Source organism: Triturus cristatus, chromosome 5_1 (genome assembly GCF_964204655.1).
Source record: "Triturus cristatus chromosome 5_1, aTriCri1.1, whole genome shotgun sequence".
NCBI classification, from domain to species: Eukaryota; Metazoa; Chordata; class Amphibia; order Caudata; family Salamandridae; genus Triturus; species Triturus cristatus.
The window spans coordinates 262,767,154-262,787,677 of NC_140587.1; the positions used below are offsets into that span (position 1 = coordinate 262,767,154).

Below are 20,524 nucleotides of genomic sequence, written 5' to 3' on the forward strand. Positions count from 1 at the left end.
TCCAGTGAGTGTGAGTGTTTCATAAAAGTTTCTGACACTGAAAGATATATTCTGAGCTACTGCATAAGTTCAAATACTATTCTTTCTGTACTACTGATGAGTGTTAGTATTTCTAACATATATCATCTGAACTTAAATCCCATTTTTAAAGTGGGTGTACTATTCATGACTGAACTAGCCTCTACGCTGACCCATGTCCCCTGCTGATGCATGTGTATGGTAATGCTTTGCGACAGTCTAAGCTGTTCATTGCAACTTCACTCCACGGTGATGCCTGAGTATAGATGTGTTTTACAGCATACTGGCCACTTTGCTTAGACCACTCTCCTTTCTGATGAATGAGTGTAGTAGTAGTTTGCAATACATTTTTCTGTTCACGAAGACCTCTCTTTTAGATTGATGGCTCAATGTAGAACTGGTATGCAACAGCTTGACTTCTCTGCTGACGACTTTCTCCAGGATGAAGAATAATTTTACTAGTGGTTTGGCATCAGTGGCCTGTCTGCTAAGACCTCTCTACTGGGTGTATGTTGTAGTGGTTTGTGTAAAACTGATGTCTGTACTAAAACCTCTTTCCAGGTTGATGAATGGTGTGGTTGTGGTTTGCGATAGACTTGCCTGTATGGTTAGACGTCTTACTTTGGTCATTAGTGTTTAGAATAGTGGTTTAGACGAGACAAGACTATCCGCTAAGAACTCTCTCCTGGGTGATAACTGAATGTAGTGGTTGATAAGGTTACAGTGAGCTCTCTGCTGTACGTCTCTCGTCTGTCTTCTTTTCTTCTTCTAAAACAAATTAAATGGTATTTTATAAAGTATTTAGAAGTTTGCTTTGCTGGATGATGACATCAGTGATGTCATTTGAGATGCTATGAATGATGTAATATGTGAGGTCTTAAGCAGTGCATTGCGGGGGATGTAAGTTATACTTAGCTCAGCACAGGATTTAGGATGCACCCGCTTGCTGAGGCCCATCGTAGGCTTTGAATTTTACCAACAGGACATTGCGGGCATTTATCTATGGAACACATTTCCTTCCGGCACTTCAACTCCCATAACACCCGGCACAGTCTCATGCGAGCAGCCCATCAGGGGGCGTGCAATTGTGTGTATTGAAGGAGAGGATGTGGCCGGACTGGACTCATTTCTCTATCGCCACAAGGCAGCAGTGGCGTGTGAGCTGTGAAAGGGATTGGCATGCTGGTGTCATCCATACCTAATAAAGGCTTAAAGCTTTGGTGCTGGTGTTAGAGTGCTTCTTGTTGATCGGGCACAACTTGGAGCAGTGATATATATATATATATACAAAATGCAGAGAACAGTCCCGTGATCAAGGCTCCTGTGAGAGCAGAAACGTTGGGAAAGTGTGCGTTCCTCATGCTGTGGGGTTCCATGGAATAAACGAATTTATTCACGACACGACCTGTGCCGGTGCACTTCTTTTGAAGCTAAGAGGAGATTTGGTGAGACATTTTCAGGCTGCCTCGTCCTGATGCACTGGCTGCCCTGTGAAGGTCGGGCTCTTCCGAGGCTTATTAGGGTTGGACAGTTTAAAAGGGAGCCGGACCTGCTTGCCCTCGAAAGGTGAAATCTTTCATGCGTGGAAAGTAAGGGAAGCTGTTGAAGGTTTTTACTGCTGGCTGTGTCGTGTTTCAAGGAGTACCTGGAACTTTTAAACACTATGGATTGATGGGACACACCTTATTCGCGCATGCATGGGAAAAACTGTAAGTGGAGGAAAGTTATGCAGCGCTATGTCTATTTTTGCTACTTAGCGCATGGACTTTTTATTAAGCGCTCATCGCTCCATGTCAGGTTTTTCATCATTCCCATCATGCACTCTGTTTGAAAATGTACCTGCGTGTTTAAAAAGACCACGTGGGATGATTCAAAATGCAGAGAACAGTCCCGTGATCAAGGCTCCTGTGAGAGCAGAAACGTTGGGAAAGTGTGCGTTCCTCATGCTGTGGGGTTCCATGGAATAAACGAATTTATTCACGACACGACCTGTGCCGGTGCACTTCTTTTGAAGCTAAGAGGAGATTTGGTGAGATATATATATATATATATATATATATATATATATATCGATAGCTATCGATATACATATATATATATATATATATATATATATAAAAAAAAATACTGGCAGTTCCTAGTAAGTAGTTATAGTTAGGATGTAGTTTATATAGGAGGAGCGTTTTTTCATTTGTCAATATCTTTGGCGTTGTTTCATGAATCTTCGCAAAATTTTCAAAGCCAATTTGCCAGTCACTTCAGCTGCTGTTTTGAAAATTTCGGGATGATCCGTCGAGCGAGGACCCTGAAAAAAGGGAGATCCCAAAACGCTTTTTCTCCATATTAATTTCCATTGGAAACTTTAGACACGGCTACAACCCGAACTGCTGAATGGAATTACACCAAATTTGGCAGAAAGGTAGCTGTTGGTCCAGAGAGCACCCTTCTTTTTAAATGGTGAAAATCTGTTCAGTAGTTGTGGAGTTATTTAAAGGTTTTTCAGATATACAACTGGGGACGCGGTGGATCCGCGACCCCTCCCGATCGAGTGCCTGAGATCTGATTGGTTTCTAATACTTCAGACCAGGAAGTGTTGGCAGCCAGCTAATGATTCGTTGAACCGAGCCACAGGAAAAAACTTAATAAACGGGGCAGGCTAAAAACACAAGGTGATCCCCCGGGGCAAAAAACGCTTTTTTAAAAAAAAGATTTCAGCAGGAGTTGCGTTTGATCCAGGAATCCTGCTGACATTGTTTTAAAAATAATGAATCGTGGGCTCCCGCATTGCGTTTGATATAGGCCCCCGAGTGGGCAAGCTCCCGAGGGCATGTGTTAATAAGTAGGAGGGGGCACACGGGGATCCCCGCTTAGAATCTCTAAAGCCCCCGGGGCATCTTTCATTATTTAGGTGGGAGCTGCTCTTGCAGGAACCCTCACACCCTTGGGAATGGCCACCTCCAGAGGGCTAAACATAACAGAAATAAGGGGGGCCGCATGCCCCCTGCCGCTCCAGGGACCGCCGACTCCCCAGGGCTTGATATCATATTAATTACACTGTTTTGTTAAAGAAATGCAGGGAGGCCCTACGGCCTCCACCCCTGCCCCGAGAACTGCCACCTCCCTGGGACAAAAAACACAATAAGGAAGGGGGTCGGTTGCTGATACCCCGGGGTCCATCACCTAAAACAAAGAAAGGAGGGGGGCCACTCGGCCCCCCTCCTGGAGCCCTAGATGGCCCTAGGAACTGCAACCCCCCCCCCCAGGGCCAGCTCCAGCAATTTCCCAGGGTGCCCACACCAGGAACATTGCAGTTTGCAATGGCTTGGTGGGAGCAGAGCATGTCTGTTTCCCAACTCGCTGTCAAGCGAACAGGGAAACAGACAAATTCCTTTGAGATTCAGGAGCTACTAACATGCAGCTCCCTGGGTCTCAAAGCAATGCTGGCTCCCGCAGGAGGAGGGGAGCTGGCAGGAACCACGGGGGCTTTAAGGCTCCTCCTGTGGTTCCCAATGTTTAAAATGTGGGTGCGTTGGGTGGGACCAGGGCACCCACACTACAGGCCGGGTCTTGGGGCCGAAATCAGCCTGGGAGGGTGGCCGCACACCACCCCTCGCTGTTTTATAAACATTTTTTTTAAAGGGCAGGCCCCGGGGGTAGTGGGACTGTATGGCCCCCTTCTCTTTCAATTATATATACAAAAATAAAAGGCCGTGCCCCAGGGGATGGGATCCCTGGGGCTGAAATCGGCTCGCATTTAAAAAAAAAGAAATTTTTAAAAAGGGGCAGGTCCTGGGGAATGGGGCCCACAGGACCCAAAACATTATAGGGGTGGGGGCCCCTTCCTAAAATATAGAAGAAAAAAAAAACAGGCAATGTGCCAGAGGCTCTGCCCCCTTTCTCCACCACGCTGCAAACTCGCCTACTACTTAAAAAACATAGAAATTCACTGAAAAAACGAAGGTTACATGGATGTTATAGTTAGAAATTAGCATTTAAAAATCCTTAGAAATTCACTCAAAAAAACAAAGGTTAGAGGGATGCTATAGTTAGTAAATGGAATTTAAAAAACTTAGAAATTCACTGAAAAAAATCATGACATGGTCAGTGACAACACTGATGACATCACTGACGACATCTCAAATGACATCGTTGATTACATCATCCAGTGACTGTGAGTGTTTTAAAAAGTTTGAGTGTTAAATTATATACCAAGGTGTATTGGTGAATCAGTCGTTGTATGAGTGCCAGATTGGATGATTCAGTGGGTATGTGACTAACTGTATAAGTGAGTGTCTCAGTCAATGTATGGGTGAGTGACTGGTTGTGTGAATGTCTGCATCTGTCTGACAGTTGGTGCCTAAGTGGCTGTATGGGTGTGTGAGTGGGTACGTGAGTTTCTGTATGGGTGAGTGATTGGTTGTCTGAGTACCTCTGTGGGTGTCTGAGTGTCTGTGTGGGTGGGTGATGAGTGAGTAAGTGAGTCAGTGGCTGCATCAGTTAGTGAGTGTGTGTGTGTGTGGGGCTGTATGGGTGAGTGAGTGTGTGGATGGCTGTGTCGGTGAGTGAGTGCATGTGTCAGTGGTATATGGGTGAGTAATTGGGTATGTGACAGGCAGTATAGGTGAATGATGGGGTATATGAGTGACTGTATGGGTGAGTGAGTGAATGTGAGAGTGGCTGTATGGGTGAGTATGTGCTTGTGTCAGTGACTGTATAAGTGAGTGAGTGCAGGTTAGTATCTGTAGGAATAAGTGAGTGCGTATGTGTGGCTCCCTGGGTCTCAAAGCAATGCTGGCTCCCGCAGGAGGAGGGGAGCTGGCAGGAACCACGGGGGCTTTGAGGCTCCTCCCGTGGTTCCCAATGTTTAAAATGTGGGTGCCCTGGGTGGGACCATGGCACCCACACTACAGGTCGGGCCCCGGGGACGAAATCAGCCTGGGAGGGTGGCCGCACACCACCCCTCGCTTTTTTATAAACATTTTTTTTAAGGGCAGGCCCCGGGGGTGGGGGGACCGCATGGCCCCCCTCTCTTTCAATTACAAATAACAAAAATAAAAGGCCGTGCCCCAGAGGATGGCATCCCTGGGGTCGAAATCGGCTAACATTTTTTTTTTTTAAAGCGGCAGGTCCCGGGGAATGTGGTCCACAGGACCCAAAACGGTATAGGGATAGGGGGCCCCTTCCTAAAAAATATAAGAAAAAAAGCCAGTATAAGGATGTGTAACTGTATGGTTGAGTAAGTGGCTATGTGAATGACTGTATGGGTGAGTGAGTAGGTGTGTGAGTAACTCTATGGGTGACTCACTCAGTGTGTGAGTGGCTGTATGGGCATATGAGTAGGTATGTCAGGGGCTGTATTAGTGAGTGAGTGAGTGGGTGTCTAAGTGGCTGTATGAGTGAGTGAGTAGATGTGTATGTTGATCTATGAATCAGTGAGTAGCTCTGTAAGCACTGGTATGGGTGTGCGAATGGGTTTGAGAATGGTAGTGTGGAAGTTGAAGTGGGTGTATGAAAGGTTATATGGGGGTATGAGTGGGTGCATTGGGGATTCTGTGGAGGATGTAATCAGTGACATCATCAGTGATGTAATTTGAGATGTCATCAGTGATGTCATGAGTGATGTCACTGACCATGTCATGGGTGATGTTATATATGAGGTCATAAGCAGTCCATTGCGGGGCGTGAATTATATTTACCTCACTAACTATAATGGCTGAATTTCTCTGGTTTTGTACAAGTGAAACCTGAGCTTAACTATAACGTCTCTGTAACCTTTGGTTTTTTCAGTGTGAATGTATATATATATATATATATATATATATATATATGTATAATTATTTAATTGAAGTTAAAAGAGTGTTACATATATCATATGTACTTGTATATATGTGTATGCACACACACATAAACACATGTGTATACATATATAAATACATATAGGTGTGTCTGTTTGTCACATATGTATACATATGTATATATTGTAAGAAATTGGGTTATGAGTTGAGAGAGGTGGAAGCCCACCTCAGCTTCCACTCCAAGTGATAAACACAGTCCTTGTTAGGGTGAACCATTAAAGTTGCTAAATAAACCAGTGCTTAACCTCTGGTAGCTTGGCACAGAAGCTGTCAGGCTTAACTGAAAGGCAATGTGTAAAGTATATATGCAGAACTCAAATAGTAGTAAAAAGAAAGCGCAGCACAAAAAAATCCCACACTACTTTAGAAAAATTAAGTTAATTTTCATAACTAAAATGACACCCAAACAATAAAAAGACAATCAATAGAACTAGACATTTTAGTTTTCACAGTTTCTGTGAATATAGCACCAAAACTCACAAAGTGTCATTCGTGGCTATCTGATCAGGATGGACCCGGGAAAGTAACAAGTTCAGGCTGACGCGATAGATCACAGGTCAGATACAGGTGCCGGGTTTCTCCCTCCAAAGAGTTACCTTCTGAACTCTGCACAAAGAATGCTGTTCGTGTTGGAGGGACTGAAAGGAAGACATTGTGGGCACAATGAGCAGGTCGAGCGCTGCAGATGATCACTGTTGTAGCTCAAAGAGCCAGTCATCACTGGAGCTTTGCATTGGCAGTTGTCGTGGGCTGTCATTGTCAGTGCGAAGTGCAGGTCTCGCATTGGCATTCTTCAGGGACAGTAAACGTCAGTGCGAAAAAGAAGTACCACTGGAGCTTCCCGCTGAGTATTGCTCATGGTCGATTCTCGGTGCGAAGAGGTCACTTCGCAGTCGAGAGGAACCCAAAACTTAATATTCTTCACTTTTACTTCAGAAGATGTACATAGTGACTCCATCTGAGTTTCCAGGACCTCTGTGGCATCTTGGGGATCAGGAGACATTCAAGCATAGCCCAGCATCTGGGTTCAGGCAGCTCCAGTTAATGCTGGTCAGCTGATAAGTTGCAGGGAGGCCTCATGGACGCTTGTTGTGTCCCGGCAGATAAAACAGGAGATTGGGCAACTGACCCTTAGAGTCACTTCTGGAGAGCCTGGGTTCAAGACAAGCAAGTTAGCTCTTGTTTCTTCAGACAGCAGAGTAGTCCTTCTTCCAAATCTTCCACAGGCCCAGCAGTGTTTTGATGAGTTGTTCTGAACCTGCCACTTTCATAACTGGTATCAGCCTTTGTCTGGGGGAATTTCTTGGCTTATCCCGAAACTGGATTTGATCAGTTCTTCCCTTTTCCCTGGGTTTGGATCCAAACTGCCTAGGGTGACAAAGTCAAGGACATGCCTGGTGTGAGGTTATTTTGTGTGTGCTGCAGGCACAGGGTCCTATAAGGCTTAATCAGGGCAGAGCACAACTCTTCCCCAGCCATCTTGTCAGAAATACCCTCTCCATCTCCACCTAGGTCTATTTTGACTCTATGTCTAGAAGCAATACACAAAACACCAAAGGAAAGCCTTTCACAATCATGTGACATGGAATACAGTCAGAAAAGCACATTTAGTTTGGGCAGAAAAATGTCAACTTTATAAATGTGCCATTTTCAGAGTTAAAACTTAAAATCCAACTTACGCATTGAAGTGGATTTGAAATTACAATTCATTTGAGTGCACACAGCATATCTCAATCTGGTCCCAAACTGACGTTAGCACTTATTAAGTGTAATAAGGTACGCCAGTGTTAGTCTTTGGGAGAGATAGCCTTACAGAAGTGAAAACTACTTTGGGAGTTTTTTCCTACCAGGACATGTAAACCTAAATCCATGTGCCCTACAGTTTAAATACCATGCACCCTGCTCCATGAGCCTTAAGTGCCTACCTTAGGGGTGACTTATAACCGTTAAAAAGGAAGTTTAGGCCTGCCAAAAGGTTTCTTTTGTGAAGTTGAAATGGCAGTTTAAAACTGAAATACTAGTTGTAGTGCGAGGCCAGAGACATGTTTTAAAAGGCTACTTTAATGGATGGTACAATTGGCGCTGCAGCCACTAGTAGCATTTAATTTACAGAACCTGGGTAAATGTAGAACTGTATACTAGGGGTGCACAAGTAAATTAAATGTACTAATCAGGTGTCGGACAATTTCACCATGTTTAGAAGGTAGAGCGCCCACGCATTATCACTGTTTAACAGGGAAAAAGTGCACAGAGTTCTAAAAGTCAACAGAAGCGGGTTCAGCAAAGGAAGGCAAACATTGGGGGGATCCAGCATCAGGACAAAGTTCAAGATACATAAAATGCCAAAATGCTTGGTAACGGCCCACAATGTAATGCCACTTATTGTAAAGGTATGGAAAAAAGGCTTGTGTAGTAAAAGGCTGAGTGGTAACGTCATACAACCCAGACTGACTGGCTTTGCCAATGATTACTTTCCCTGCAGGCATGTGGGGTGTATGTGTTGCAGGAGGCAAATATCAGGGGATTGGCCAAGCTCAGCAGTGTCCCGTCCACTCAGTACAATAACCCTATAGTGGGCTAGTACTATTGAGCCTAATTCTGGTGGTCTCATATGAAGAAGTGGTCAGAAGTATCCAAAGCTGGTCTCCCTCCTACCCGAAGGCTATTATTTGAACAAACATATTTTTATGTAGCTTGTGGTGACCATCTTTCTGGATCTTCCCTAATCATCCATGTATGCTAGCTGCACATCTTCCAGCGCTTCACTTTCCTCCTCCCAGACCCCTATCTCCAAGCTCCAAAACTCCTCTTCCCTGCTCCACACCTCACAGCTCCACAGCTCCCACATCCAAGCCCCAAATTTCCAGACTCCACACCTCCACACCTTCCAGCTGAACACCTCGCATCTCCTTGCTTCACACCTCCCATGTCCACATTTCCCAGCTCCACACTTCCCGCCTGTCAGCCCCATACATCTTACACCTCCCATCTCCACATATCAATCTTACATCACACAGCTCCACACCCCACTTCCACCACAGCTATGAGTACCACATCTCACATCTCCATACCTATATTGCATATTTAGGGAAACTTGCAATAGTGCTATTACATTTAGTTCTGATGTTGCCATTTGGGTATTAAGCCATTTAGTCATTTCACTGATTTGGATCCATTAACATATAATATTATATCTGTGTTATCATTTCCTGAACAAAATCTATTCTGACCCCAATGAAGGCACCTCGTATGGTGTGGTGCTAGGCAACCAGAAGTGCACCAGCACTGTGAGAAACCAGAACTGCACCATATCTTGGTAGAAATGGAGCAGTTCAGCTCTCTCCCTTTCACGCAACACAGTGCAGCAACTTCCCTTGCTGTGCTACATTGCATTAAATCTTTGTAAATATGCCCCTTCATTCTAATCACTCTTCCGCACACCTGCCCTAGATGTAAGAATAATTCTACTGGGACTGATCTGTTTTGTGAATCAGACCTTCAATCCCCCAAATTATTTCCAATAGTCAAAGTATTTATATACATTATGTACATCCAATGGTTCATTAATGTTAACAACTCTCAAGAGCATGTTCTAAAATAGCATACCATCTAGGAGTCCAAACTATTAATTAAAGGAATGCAAAAGAAGTATGGGCCTTAGGTGGAAAGCTATTCTGAGGTTGCAAAGGTTCTGATTTGCAAAACACCTTGTGATATCTACAAAACCTAAATTGCAATTTGATAACTTGTTACTAAATCACAAGATAACTTAATGAGCACATACTGAATCGCAAATTAGAAGATGCATGTTTAGGGCATCCCATCCAATTTTTTAAGGTATGGATTAAATGTTTGCGACCGTAATTGAGGTTGCAAACCATTGACGGGGTTATCAACACCTCAGTGGAAGTGGTAGCATTCTCAAAAAGAAAGGGGTCCCCAATGGCCCCCTTTCACTGTCTGACTGTGATCAAAAACACTTTTTAAGAATAGGCCTTGCTTACTCCTAAAAACAATTTGTGAAATTTGATATAATTTTTTTGCAACGCATCCTTTCCTTATAGAAAAACGAGCTGCATTAAAAAAAATATATCTTACTTTATTTAAAAGAAATCAGACATGGTGGTCTTTTGACCCCAGCAGACCACCATCCCTGTGATGGCAGCGAATCATAATGGGTCACAATTTGAGACCAATCTCATCAATATTCATGAGGTAGGACGAATTGAAACCCACTACAATTCAGTATTTTGCAAACTGACCTATTAGTACATAGGTCAGTTCGCAAAATACCAATGTATTTGGTAAAAGTTGATGGGCAAATTAAGGCCACCTATAGCGAATACATTCTAAGTACACAAGGTTCTAAGTATGAAAAAATACTCTGATGGAATTTAGCAAAAACGTAGAAGCAAATAACTACCAAAAAGAAAGATTTATAAAAATGAGGTGTGTCAAATGATAAGGTTGCTGTTGCTGTGAAGATCTTATTGGCTCCTTCTTATCATTCTAATGTGTCCTGCGTCTGCAGCTGGCTTCTGTCCTTTTAATCTGCGCATCCACTTGAATCCATGCGTGTTTAGTAGGCCTTCCTATTAATTAAAAAGCGCATAAAAGCCGTCCTTTGAAGCCGGAACCTATAGAAAAGAAAATGGACAGCTGGTGAAATCAAATATTTTAAAGGCACTTTGTATTTTTTTCTCTAGTGTCCGCGGATCCTTGTGAAAGGCTTCTGTGTAACTGCGACAAAGCCGCCATTGAGTGCTTCGTTCATAGAACCCCCAGGGGCACCCCGCTTTCCCCCCTCCCCCAAATTAGGTTACCCAAAGAAGACACAAGAAACAGTTGTAAGTGGGTAACAAATGCTGCAGGTTTATTACATAATTCCAGGATATGTAATAGGTGGGTTATTTTACGGGCGATCCAAGGGCAGGCGGCCAACTACTTCACCTGCCCGCCTGATGAGCCGGGCAGCACGGGAACGACCCACAAGTGCTGCCCCCCAAGTGATTCTTTTACGATCACGTGCCGTTGAAATTCTACTCACACCCCCCCTCTCGGGGCGGAGCGTCGCATAGCAAGCCCCCGGTTGTTCAGGCCCACAACCGCCCGCAGGCCTAGCGGGGCGCCGACCGGCTTCCGGGACCTCTCTGGAGGCTCCTCGTTTTGGCTCAGGCACCACGTGGTGCCGCGCAGAGGTACCCTTTGTACCGGCCTGCTTCCAGATCGCCCTGTAACTCCGCCTGCAACGAAAAAGGAGAACATTACAACGCTCAGAAAAAACCCCCACCCAACCACGCCTACGCCGGGTAAGCGGTAGGGAGGGAAAAAGGCGAGGTGGGCGACAAAGAGGTCGCCAGTGAGGGTGGGGGAAGGCTAAATAGCCTCCCCCTCACACCTGGGCCCGGAAGTGACGCGCATTGCGCGTCACTTCCGGCCCTGACACGGAGGGGGGGCACCAGTCTGAGTCCCTGCCCCCCCCCCGAAGGAGAGAGTGGGGAGGGGTGACCGGGGCCCCGGGGCCACTAAGGCGCCGACCGCCGAGTGGCCCCCTGCGGGGGCCGCGGTCAGCGGCATAGTACCCCCAGGGGCACCCCGCTTTCCCCCCTCCCCCAAATTAGGTTACCCAAAGAAGACACAAGAAACAGTTGTAAGTGGGTAACAAATGCTGCAGGTTTATTACATAATTCCAGGATATGTAATAGGTGGGTTATCTTACGGGCGATCCAAGGGCAGGCGGCCAACTACTTCACCTGCCCGCCTGATGAGCCGGGCAGCACGGGAACGACCCACAAGTGCTGCCCCCCAAGTGATTCTTTTACGATCACGTGCCGTTGAAATTCTACTCACCCCCCCCCCTCTCGGGGCGGAGCGTCGCATAGCAAGCCCCCGGTTGTTCAGGCCCACAACCGCCCGCAGGCCTAGCGGGGCGCCGACCGGCTTCCGGGACCTCTCTGGAGGCTCCTCGTTTTGGCTCAGGCACCACGTGGTGCCGCGCAGAGGTACCCTTTGTACCGGCCTGCTTCCAGATCGCCCTGTAACTCCGCCACAGCCCTGGAGGCGGCTAACCGTCGCAGCCAGGGCCCCCCACCAACCCGCTATAGTCTTTCCTGCACCTCTCCTATCTAGGGCTTCCTGCAACTAGCTGGAAGGGAACCATCCCTGCAGACAGAAGAGTTTGACAGTGCTCGCGGGACTCAAACCCTGTGAGATCCCTTATAACCACAGGCCCAAGACTTACCAGTGAGCTATAGCTCCTGGAGTTGTAGATGGCCCCATCTATGTCCCCAATCCCTAGACGCTATCCTAATCGGATAGGGTCTGTTGAAATAGAGGGGCCTGTGAAGATGTGCGATAACTATTCGCCCCCCAGCGGGAAGGTTACACCTATTCACAATCCTGGGCCTGCCCGCTTTGACTATTATGACGAGAAGGGTTACTTAACATTTGTACAGTCCCCTCAGATAGGTAACCTGGGGCACGGGAGTGCACCTAACTGCCAGCGCGTGACCATGGGCAAGGGGCGACTCTTGCCCCTGCCCACCATCCCTTATACCTTATAGGAATTATGCCCCCACGGATCCCTCAGTGATGATCCCTTAGGCATACCAGCTTCGGGAATCTGTTTGGCTTAAGCGTTGCGCGCTGTCATAATGTCCCCTTGTGTTTGCCCCGCTGACACCCCAGGTATTGGGACAGCAGCACCCATAGCGCGGTAAAAGTGTCCGTAAACCAGGATCCCAGTCTCCTGCAGCTGCCGTACGCGACCAGTGATTCCGGTGGGGAGTGCCACCAACCGCAATGGTCCTCCAAGCATTACGGAAAGCCCATTTTTACCTGGGCCTCTCTCCAATTGATGGTGATTACACCCAGCTGAAGGCCAGAGGCCCGCCTAAGGAGCCTATTCACTTGTTTTGCTACCCGGCTCCCTTGTGGGAGGGCCACAGAGTTAGGGCAACGCGTGAGCTCCCAGGGCACGGTGCTGCTGGAAAGCAGATATCTGATACTCACACGCTGATTGGGGGGATCCAGCATCAGGACAAAGTTCAAGATACATAAAATGCCAAAATGCTTGGTAACGGCCCACAATGTAATGCCACTTATTGTAAAGGTATGGAAAAAAGGCTTGTGTAGTAAAAGGCTGAGTGGTAACGTCATACAACCCAGACTGACTGGCTTTGCCAATGATTACTTTCCCTGCAGGCATGTGGGGTGTATGTGTTGCAGGAGGCAAATATCAGGGGATTGGCCAAGCTCAGCAGTGTCCGGTCCACTCAGTACAATAACCCTATAGTGGGCTAGTACTATTGAGCCTAATTCTGGTGGTCTCATATGAAGAAGTGGTCAGAAGTATCCAAAGCTGGTCTCCCTCCTACCCGAAGGCTATTATTTGAACAAAAATATTTTTATGTAGCTTGTGGTGACCATCTTTCTGGATCTTCCCTAATCATCCATGTATGCTAGCTGCACATCTTCCAGCGCTTCACTTTCCTCCTCCCAGACCCCTATCTCCAAGCTCCAAAACTCCTCTTCCCTGCTCCACACCTCACAGCTCCACAGCTCCCACATCCAAGCCCCAAATTTCCAGACTCCACACCTCCACACCTTCCAGCTGAACACCTCGCATCTCCTTGCTTCACACCTCCCATGTCCACATTTCCCAGCTCCACACTTCCCGCCTGTCAGCCCCATACATCTTACACCTCCCATCTCCACGTATCAATCTTACATCACACAGCTCCACACCCCACTTCCACCACAGCTATGAGTACCACATCTCACATCTCCATACCTATATTGCATATTTAGGGAAACTTGCAATAGTGCTATTACATTTAGTTCTTATGTTGCCATTTGGGTATTAAGCCATTTAGTCATTTCACTGATTTGGATCCATTAACATATAATATTATATCTGTGTTATCATTTCCTGAACAAAATCTATTCTGACCCCAATGAAGGCACCTCGTATGGTGTGGTGCTAGGCAACCAGAAGTGCACCAGCACTGTGAGAAACCAGAACTGCACCATATCTTGGTAGAAATGGAGCAGTTCAGCTCTCTCCCTTTCACGCAACACAGTGCAGCAACTTCCCTTGCTGTGCTACATTGCATTAAATCTTTGTAAATATGCCCCTTCATTCTAATCACTCTTCCGCACACCTGCCCTAGATTTAAGAATAATTCTACTGGGACTGATCTGTTTTGTGAATCAGACCTTCAATCCCCCAAATTATATCCAATAGTCAAAGTATTTATATACATTATGTACATCCAATGGTTCATTAATGTTAACAACTCTCAAGAGCATGTTCTAAAATAGCATACCATCTAGGAGTCCAAACTATTAATTAAAGGAATGCAAAAGAAGTATGGGCCTTAGGTGGAAAGCTATTCTGAGGTTGCAAAGGTTCTGATTTGCAAAACACCTTGTGATATCTACAAAACCTAAATTGCAATTTGATAACTTGTTACTAAATCACAAGATAACTTAATGAGCACATACTGAATCGCAAATTAGAAGATGCATGTTTAGGGCATCCCATCCAATTTTTTAAGGTATGGATTAATTGTTTGCGACCGTAATTGAGGTTGCAAACCATTGACGGGTTATCAACACCTCAGTGGAAGTGGTAGCATTCTCAAAAAGAAAGGGGTCCCCAATGGCCCCCTTTCACTGTCTGACTGTGATCAAAAACACTTTTTCAGAATAGGCCTTGCTTACTCCTAAAAACAATTTGTGAAATTTGATATAATTTTTTTGCAACGCATCCTTTCCTTATAGAAAAACGAGCTGCATTAAAAAAAATATATCTTACTTTATTTAAAAGAAATCAGACATGGTGGTCTTTTGACCCCAGCAGACCACCATCCCTGTGATGTCAGCGAATCATAATGGGTCACAATTTGAGACCAATCTCATCAATATTCATGAGGTAGGACGAATTGAAACCCACTACAATTCAGTATTTTGCAAACTGACCTATTAGTACATAGGTCAGTTCGCAAAATACCAATGTATTTGGTAAAAGTTGATGGGCAAATTAAGGCCACCTATAGCGAATACATTCTAAGTACACAAGGTTCTAAGTATGAAAAAATACTCTGATGGAATTTAGCAAAAACGTAGAAGCAAATAACTACCAAAAAGAAAGATTTATAAAAATGAGGTGTGTCAAATGATAAGGTTGCTGTTGCTGTGAAGATCTTATTGGCTCCTTCTTATCATTCTAATGTGTCCTGCGTCTGCAGCTGGCTTCTGTCCTTTTAATCTGCGCATCCACTTGAATCCATGCGTGTTTAGTAGGCCTTCCTATTAATTGAAAAGCGCATAAAAGCCGTCCTTTGAAGCCGGAACCTATAGAAAAGAAAATGGACAGCTGGTGAAATCAAATATTTTAAAGGCACTTTGTATTTTTTTCTCTAGTGTCCGCGGATCCTTGTGAAAGGCTTCTGTGTAACTGCGACAAAGCCGCCATTGAGTGCTTCGTTCATTCTCCCGTGAACCTGTCTATGAGGAATCTGGATACCTCGCTCTGCCTGGCTCCGGTTACAGGTAAGGATCAATGGGGCAGTGTTGGGTCATCTCCGCTCCTGTCTGTTGTGCTGCTGAGGCACCCCCGTAGGCCTGGTTGAATGGACTGCGCCACTTCCCTGCCAGTTTCACGATGGCAGTTGCAATTGCGATTTCGTGCACTCAAACAAAATAATTGAAATTAAATGAATGGTTTCTAGAATCCAACATGAATTGGACTATGCAGGCTCGACTAGGCAGTGTTTATTTTGTCACAAACATATACATTGTAGGAGTCCATAGTTTTTCTTGCGAGTCTGTGGACAATGTTCCTTTTAAGATGTAGCCTGTTTGCATCCAATTATGTAAATCAAAACAGATTGACCATCCAATTTACTATCACATTTGTCAATGTTGCCAATTTCGTTGGGTCAGAGTTTTAATGAAATAATGTACAAGTACACTGTAGCACTCTGCTCCTCAGACTCTGTCCAGGTGCAGCTGCCACCCCTGGCGTTGACCTCGAGGTTATGGAATCCTAGATATTTTTTTTGTCTGCTTCCAGCATTTGCTGACATGAAAAATGTGTCCCGACACCCCTTAATCTGCAAACACCAGCACAATGTAAACACTGTAATCTGTGCATTTTGGATATAGTTTAGTCATGTGTGTACGTATTTAGGGGCTGATTACGATGACGGACGGACTCAAATCCGTCCGCCATCGTCTCGGGGAATGGGACCGCCCGCCTACATGGTGGTGTTCCCACAGGGTGTATTATGATGCGGCTGCCACTACGACAGGCGCACCCGCCATACATTACATGCAGCAGGTGCTGCTGGCTGCCACAGCCACCACAATGTACAAAATGCACTTTTTACATTTCCCTGCACTACGTGGGGGCACCATTCGGTGCCTGCCACATGGTGCAGGGAAATGCCATAGGTGACCCCCAACACCGAAACTAAAGTGCCTTGGTGAAAGGAGGGCCTGCTACAGGCCCCCAAAGTCCATACCCGCCAGCCTTTCCAGGGCTGGTGAACCGCCATGGAAAGGCTGGCGGGGATGGACCATCGTAATCCAAACGGCAGTGATATGGGGGGCAGGGCATGGCCTCACCATGGCGGTGAGCCTGCCACCGACTGCCTGTCGGTGGTGTGTTCAGCGTCAGCACAATCAGGCCCTTAGTTTGCAATCAAATGTTTATCAGAATTTTCCTAGTTTGACAACAGACTGTCCTCGCAAGTGGCATTGTTAAAAAATAAACTGCAAAAACATAAATTTAAACACCCCTGCTTCTAAAATATTTGCACTGCACCAATATCTCGCTACAGAAACTTTAAATGTATATGTTAATACACTAACATGCACTCAAACGCAAATATGCTGGTATAGGTGATACACTTTGAATCTAACCTCGTTCTGTCTTGTGGGTCACAAGTTTCATTGGTATAGGAGTTTAAACAGGCCGATTTTTTAAGGGAGATATTAATTTATGAATGCTTTGGGGCATATTTACAATGAACTGACGGAGAGCGGCGTTAGCTGTAGCCTTCCTGGCTTAACCCCGTACTCTACCACTGTACTCTGCCACTTCAGAAACGCAGGGTTGCACCATATTTACAAAAATGTATTGCAGCCCTGCATTTCCCCCTTAGCTGGATCTAAACTTAGCAGCCTAGCACCAACGCAAGCACCCTTACATCATAGTGAAAGGGTGTCTGTGTTGAGGGGAAGATTGTTTATGTGCAGGAAGGTTTCGCTTCCTGCACATAAACAATCTTTAAATGACGTTTTGAAACTTGGAAACAGCAAAAACGAGGAGAAATAAAGCATTCCTCTTTGTTTCACCTGTTTAAGACCAGGTTTTCCCTGGTCTTAAACAGGAGTTTGTCTGGGTTTAAGAATCTTATCGCTCATGGAACAAGGAACACAATCACGCACCATGCGTTCTACCATCAAATCCAGGCCAGGCCACCAAAAGTCCTGCCTAATACGCTCCTTTGCTTTACAAATACCCATGTGCCCACGTGAGCCATTTTTATAATGTTGTCCCTCAAACTCACTGGAGGAACCAACCTCGTGCCTCTGGTTAAAATGTCATTACTGATGGCTAACTCGTCACACACCATTAACCAAGGCTTCTCCAGCTTGCTGCCTTAATCTTGTGCAATCATTTCCATACCTTTCAGCATTTCCTTGTCCTTTTTCACTTCATCCCTCCATTCATCTTCCTTGATAACTCCTGAAGTGATTTCACAAATACTCACATCAAAGTCATCAACCATGTCTTCATCTCTTTTCACATCTTGACATTCTACAGTATCTACCAAACGTGAGAGACAATCTGCAGAAACATTACTTCCTCCTGGGATATATTCCATCGAAAAATCAAATTCCTGAAGTGAAATCACCCACCTCCTGGTTCTAGAAGAAATCGAGTCCAAACCCTTTTTCTCAAAAATCTCTTTCAAAGGTTTATGATCAGACCTAACAATGAATTGAGTACCCCAAACAAATTTCTTATATTTATTCAAAACCCAAAAGATGGCTAACGCCTCCTTCTCAATGACTGAGTAGTTTATCTCAGCTCCTCTTAAACACCTTGACGCACAGGCGACCAAACACTCCTGAGTATCTCTTTTCTGTATCAACAATGCACCTAGTCCTTTCTGACTCGCATCTGTCACAATGTACGTCAAATCACCTGGTTTGAAGGCTTGTAGATCAGGTGCACTTCTAAGATCTAGCTTAACATTCTTAAACTCTTCCTTACATGCCTGATCCCACACAAACTCTGTTTTCTTGCAGAGCAAACTTCTTAGATGATATGTTTTATTTGCAAAGTTTTTTATGAACTTGCCATAAAACTCAGTCATACCCAGAAATGATGCTAGCTCTTCTTTCGAACATGGTTCCTTTAGATTTACAATAGTGTCTACCAACTCTTTTTTCAGTTTTACACCACTACCAGATATATGATGACCCAAATAATCTATTTCTGTCACACCAAACTTACACTTATCAAAACGTAGAGTCAACCCAGCTTTTATTAGTCTGTTCAACACTTTTTCAACTCTCCCATCATGTTCTTCAATGGTCTTACCGTAAATTAACAAGTCATCCTGATAACATCTGACCCCCTTAATTCCCTTAACCACATCATTCATAATTCTCTGAAAAACAGATGCGGCTGAGACCAATCCGAAAGGCATCCATAAAAACTTGAAGGCTCCCATAGGTGTAATGAAAGCAGTGAGTTCCTGTGAACTCTTTTCTAAAGGTACCTGGTGATACGCCGAAGCTAAATCCAGTGTACTAAAATAGCAAGCACTATCCAAAGTCGAAACCATCTCATCTATGTTAGGTAATGGAAATTTGTCCACCACCACCTCCTTATTGAGTGCACGTAAGTCCACACAGAGACGAATTTCATTATTGCTTTTTCTAGCAACCACAATGGGAGCCAACCATTCTGTCGCCTCCACCGGCTCAATCACGCCTGCATCCAACAATCTGTCAATCTCTTTTTGTACAGATTCTTGTACACTCAGAGAAATTCTCCTCACTTTTGCTGCAACAGGCTTTGCACCTAACTTCAACTTGATACTATGGTTGTACCCTTTCAAACGTCCTAATGTGTTCTTGAATAACTCTCCAAACTTCTTCACATACCTGTCACCAACATTCTTGATAGACTGCACCTGTACAGGAGGATTCCCATTAGGATCAAGAATAATTCCAAGCCTCGCTTGGTGTGACCAACACTGTAGGTTATCCCCTTTCTCTGCTACATAGATCTTAGCATCTGTAAATATCTCTTTGCACTCCAGACAAGCCTGAAAGTATCCCAACATCTTTATCGGAGTACCCCCATAACCTGTTGGTCTAATATCCGTTTTTAATAATTTTACTTTGTTTTTAAAATTCAGTTTAAAAATATCTTTAGAGATAAAAGTGAGATGAGAACAGGAATCAATCTTCATCTTTATCTTCACAATTTCTATCTTAACCCATTCTGAAGGATGTTCCAAACCACACACCTCATTCACTTGAAAACTGACCTCTTTCACATCAATCTTTTGTTTCGGAAACAACAGTTCTTTGAGAAATACCCTTTTTTCCCACAAAAGTTACAAACAACACTAAGTGCTGGACAAAAATTTGCATTTGCCTTATGGCCACCTCTCCCACAATGATAACAAGTCCCCTGGAAAGGCATAACATTTCTTTTTATATCCTCCCCAGGTTTGTTTCTTTTCTCATCTTCGCCACTCTTCTTATTATCAAAGTCAGTCTGATGTACTGCCTGACACACAACTTCCTCTACCTTTTCTTGAGTAACTGCAGACCTCCCTACTTTGCTCAATTCACTAACACATTTTAACATGTGTTCCACCCATTTTGCAATTATCATTACTTCATTTAAAGGTGGCTCATCTTTTAACCTCCCTCTCTTATTTTGTCACTTCCACATTTTAACACAAACTGATCACGTATTCTTTCTTCTACCAGTTCCCCAAATTTGCAGCTTGACGCCAGTTTCTTAAGAGCAGTCACAAACTCCTCCACAGTTTCTTCCTTTCCTTGCTCTCTTAACCCCTTCGCTGCGGCGGACATTCCGCCGCAGCGCTGGGGGGTGCGGGGGGGCAGCGCGGTGGCACTGTGCTCATGACGGAGCCGCTCCGTCATGAGCCACGGTTGGGCTGTGCTCATGACGGAACGGTTCCGTCATGACTCCGCCCAGTTGTGTTGTCCCCCCGCACAGGCGGGGAAACAGCGCCGCGTAGGCGGAGCGGCCGCCAACGGGCGTGTCATGACGGAACCGTTGTGTCATGAGCACACGGCAACCGTGGCTCATGACGGAGCGGCTCCGTCATGAGCGGGTAAGGGGTTAAACCAAAATAATAACGCTCCATAATGGTGCTCACTTTTGGCAGGAAATGTATGTTTAATTGTTTTACACATACCTCATATTCATTCAATCCTCTGACATATTTGACTTAGCGGTGGCAGATTCTCTAATACTTCTTGCCCCTCTCCACCTAAACAGTGAAGTAAAATTGCCTGTTTCCTTTCCGTACTTAAATTTGAACCACATACCCTCGTATAATTTTCAAAAATGTTCTTCCATTTCT

General features: G+C 45.0%; 1 protein-coding gene across 3 annotated transcripts in view; it reads left to right on the top strand.

Moving 5' to 3' along the window:
- OC90 (otoconin 90) overlaps window positions 1-20,524 on the top strand; it is an 875,163-nt gene that overhangs the window by 576,448 nt on the left and 278,191 nt on the right. For all 3 annotated transcript variants that reach the window (XM_085604908.1, XM_085604909.1, XM_085604910.1), the window contains one exon: window positions 15,300-15,428. In XM_085604908.1, the coding sequence (XP_085461034.1) occupies window positions 15,300-15,428 (129 nt within the window). The remainder of the gene's footprint in view (window positions 1-15,299; window positions 15,429-20,524) is intronic.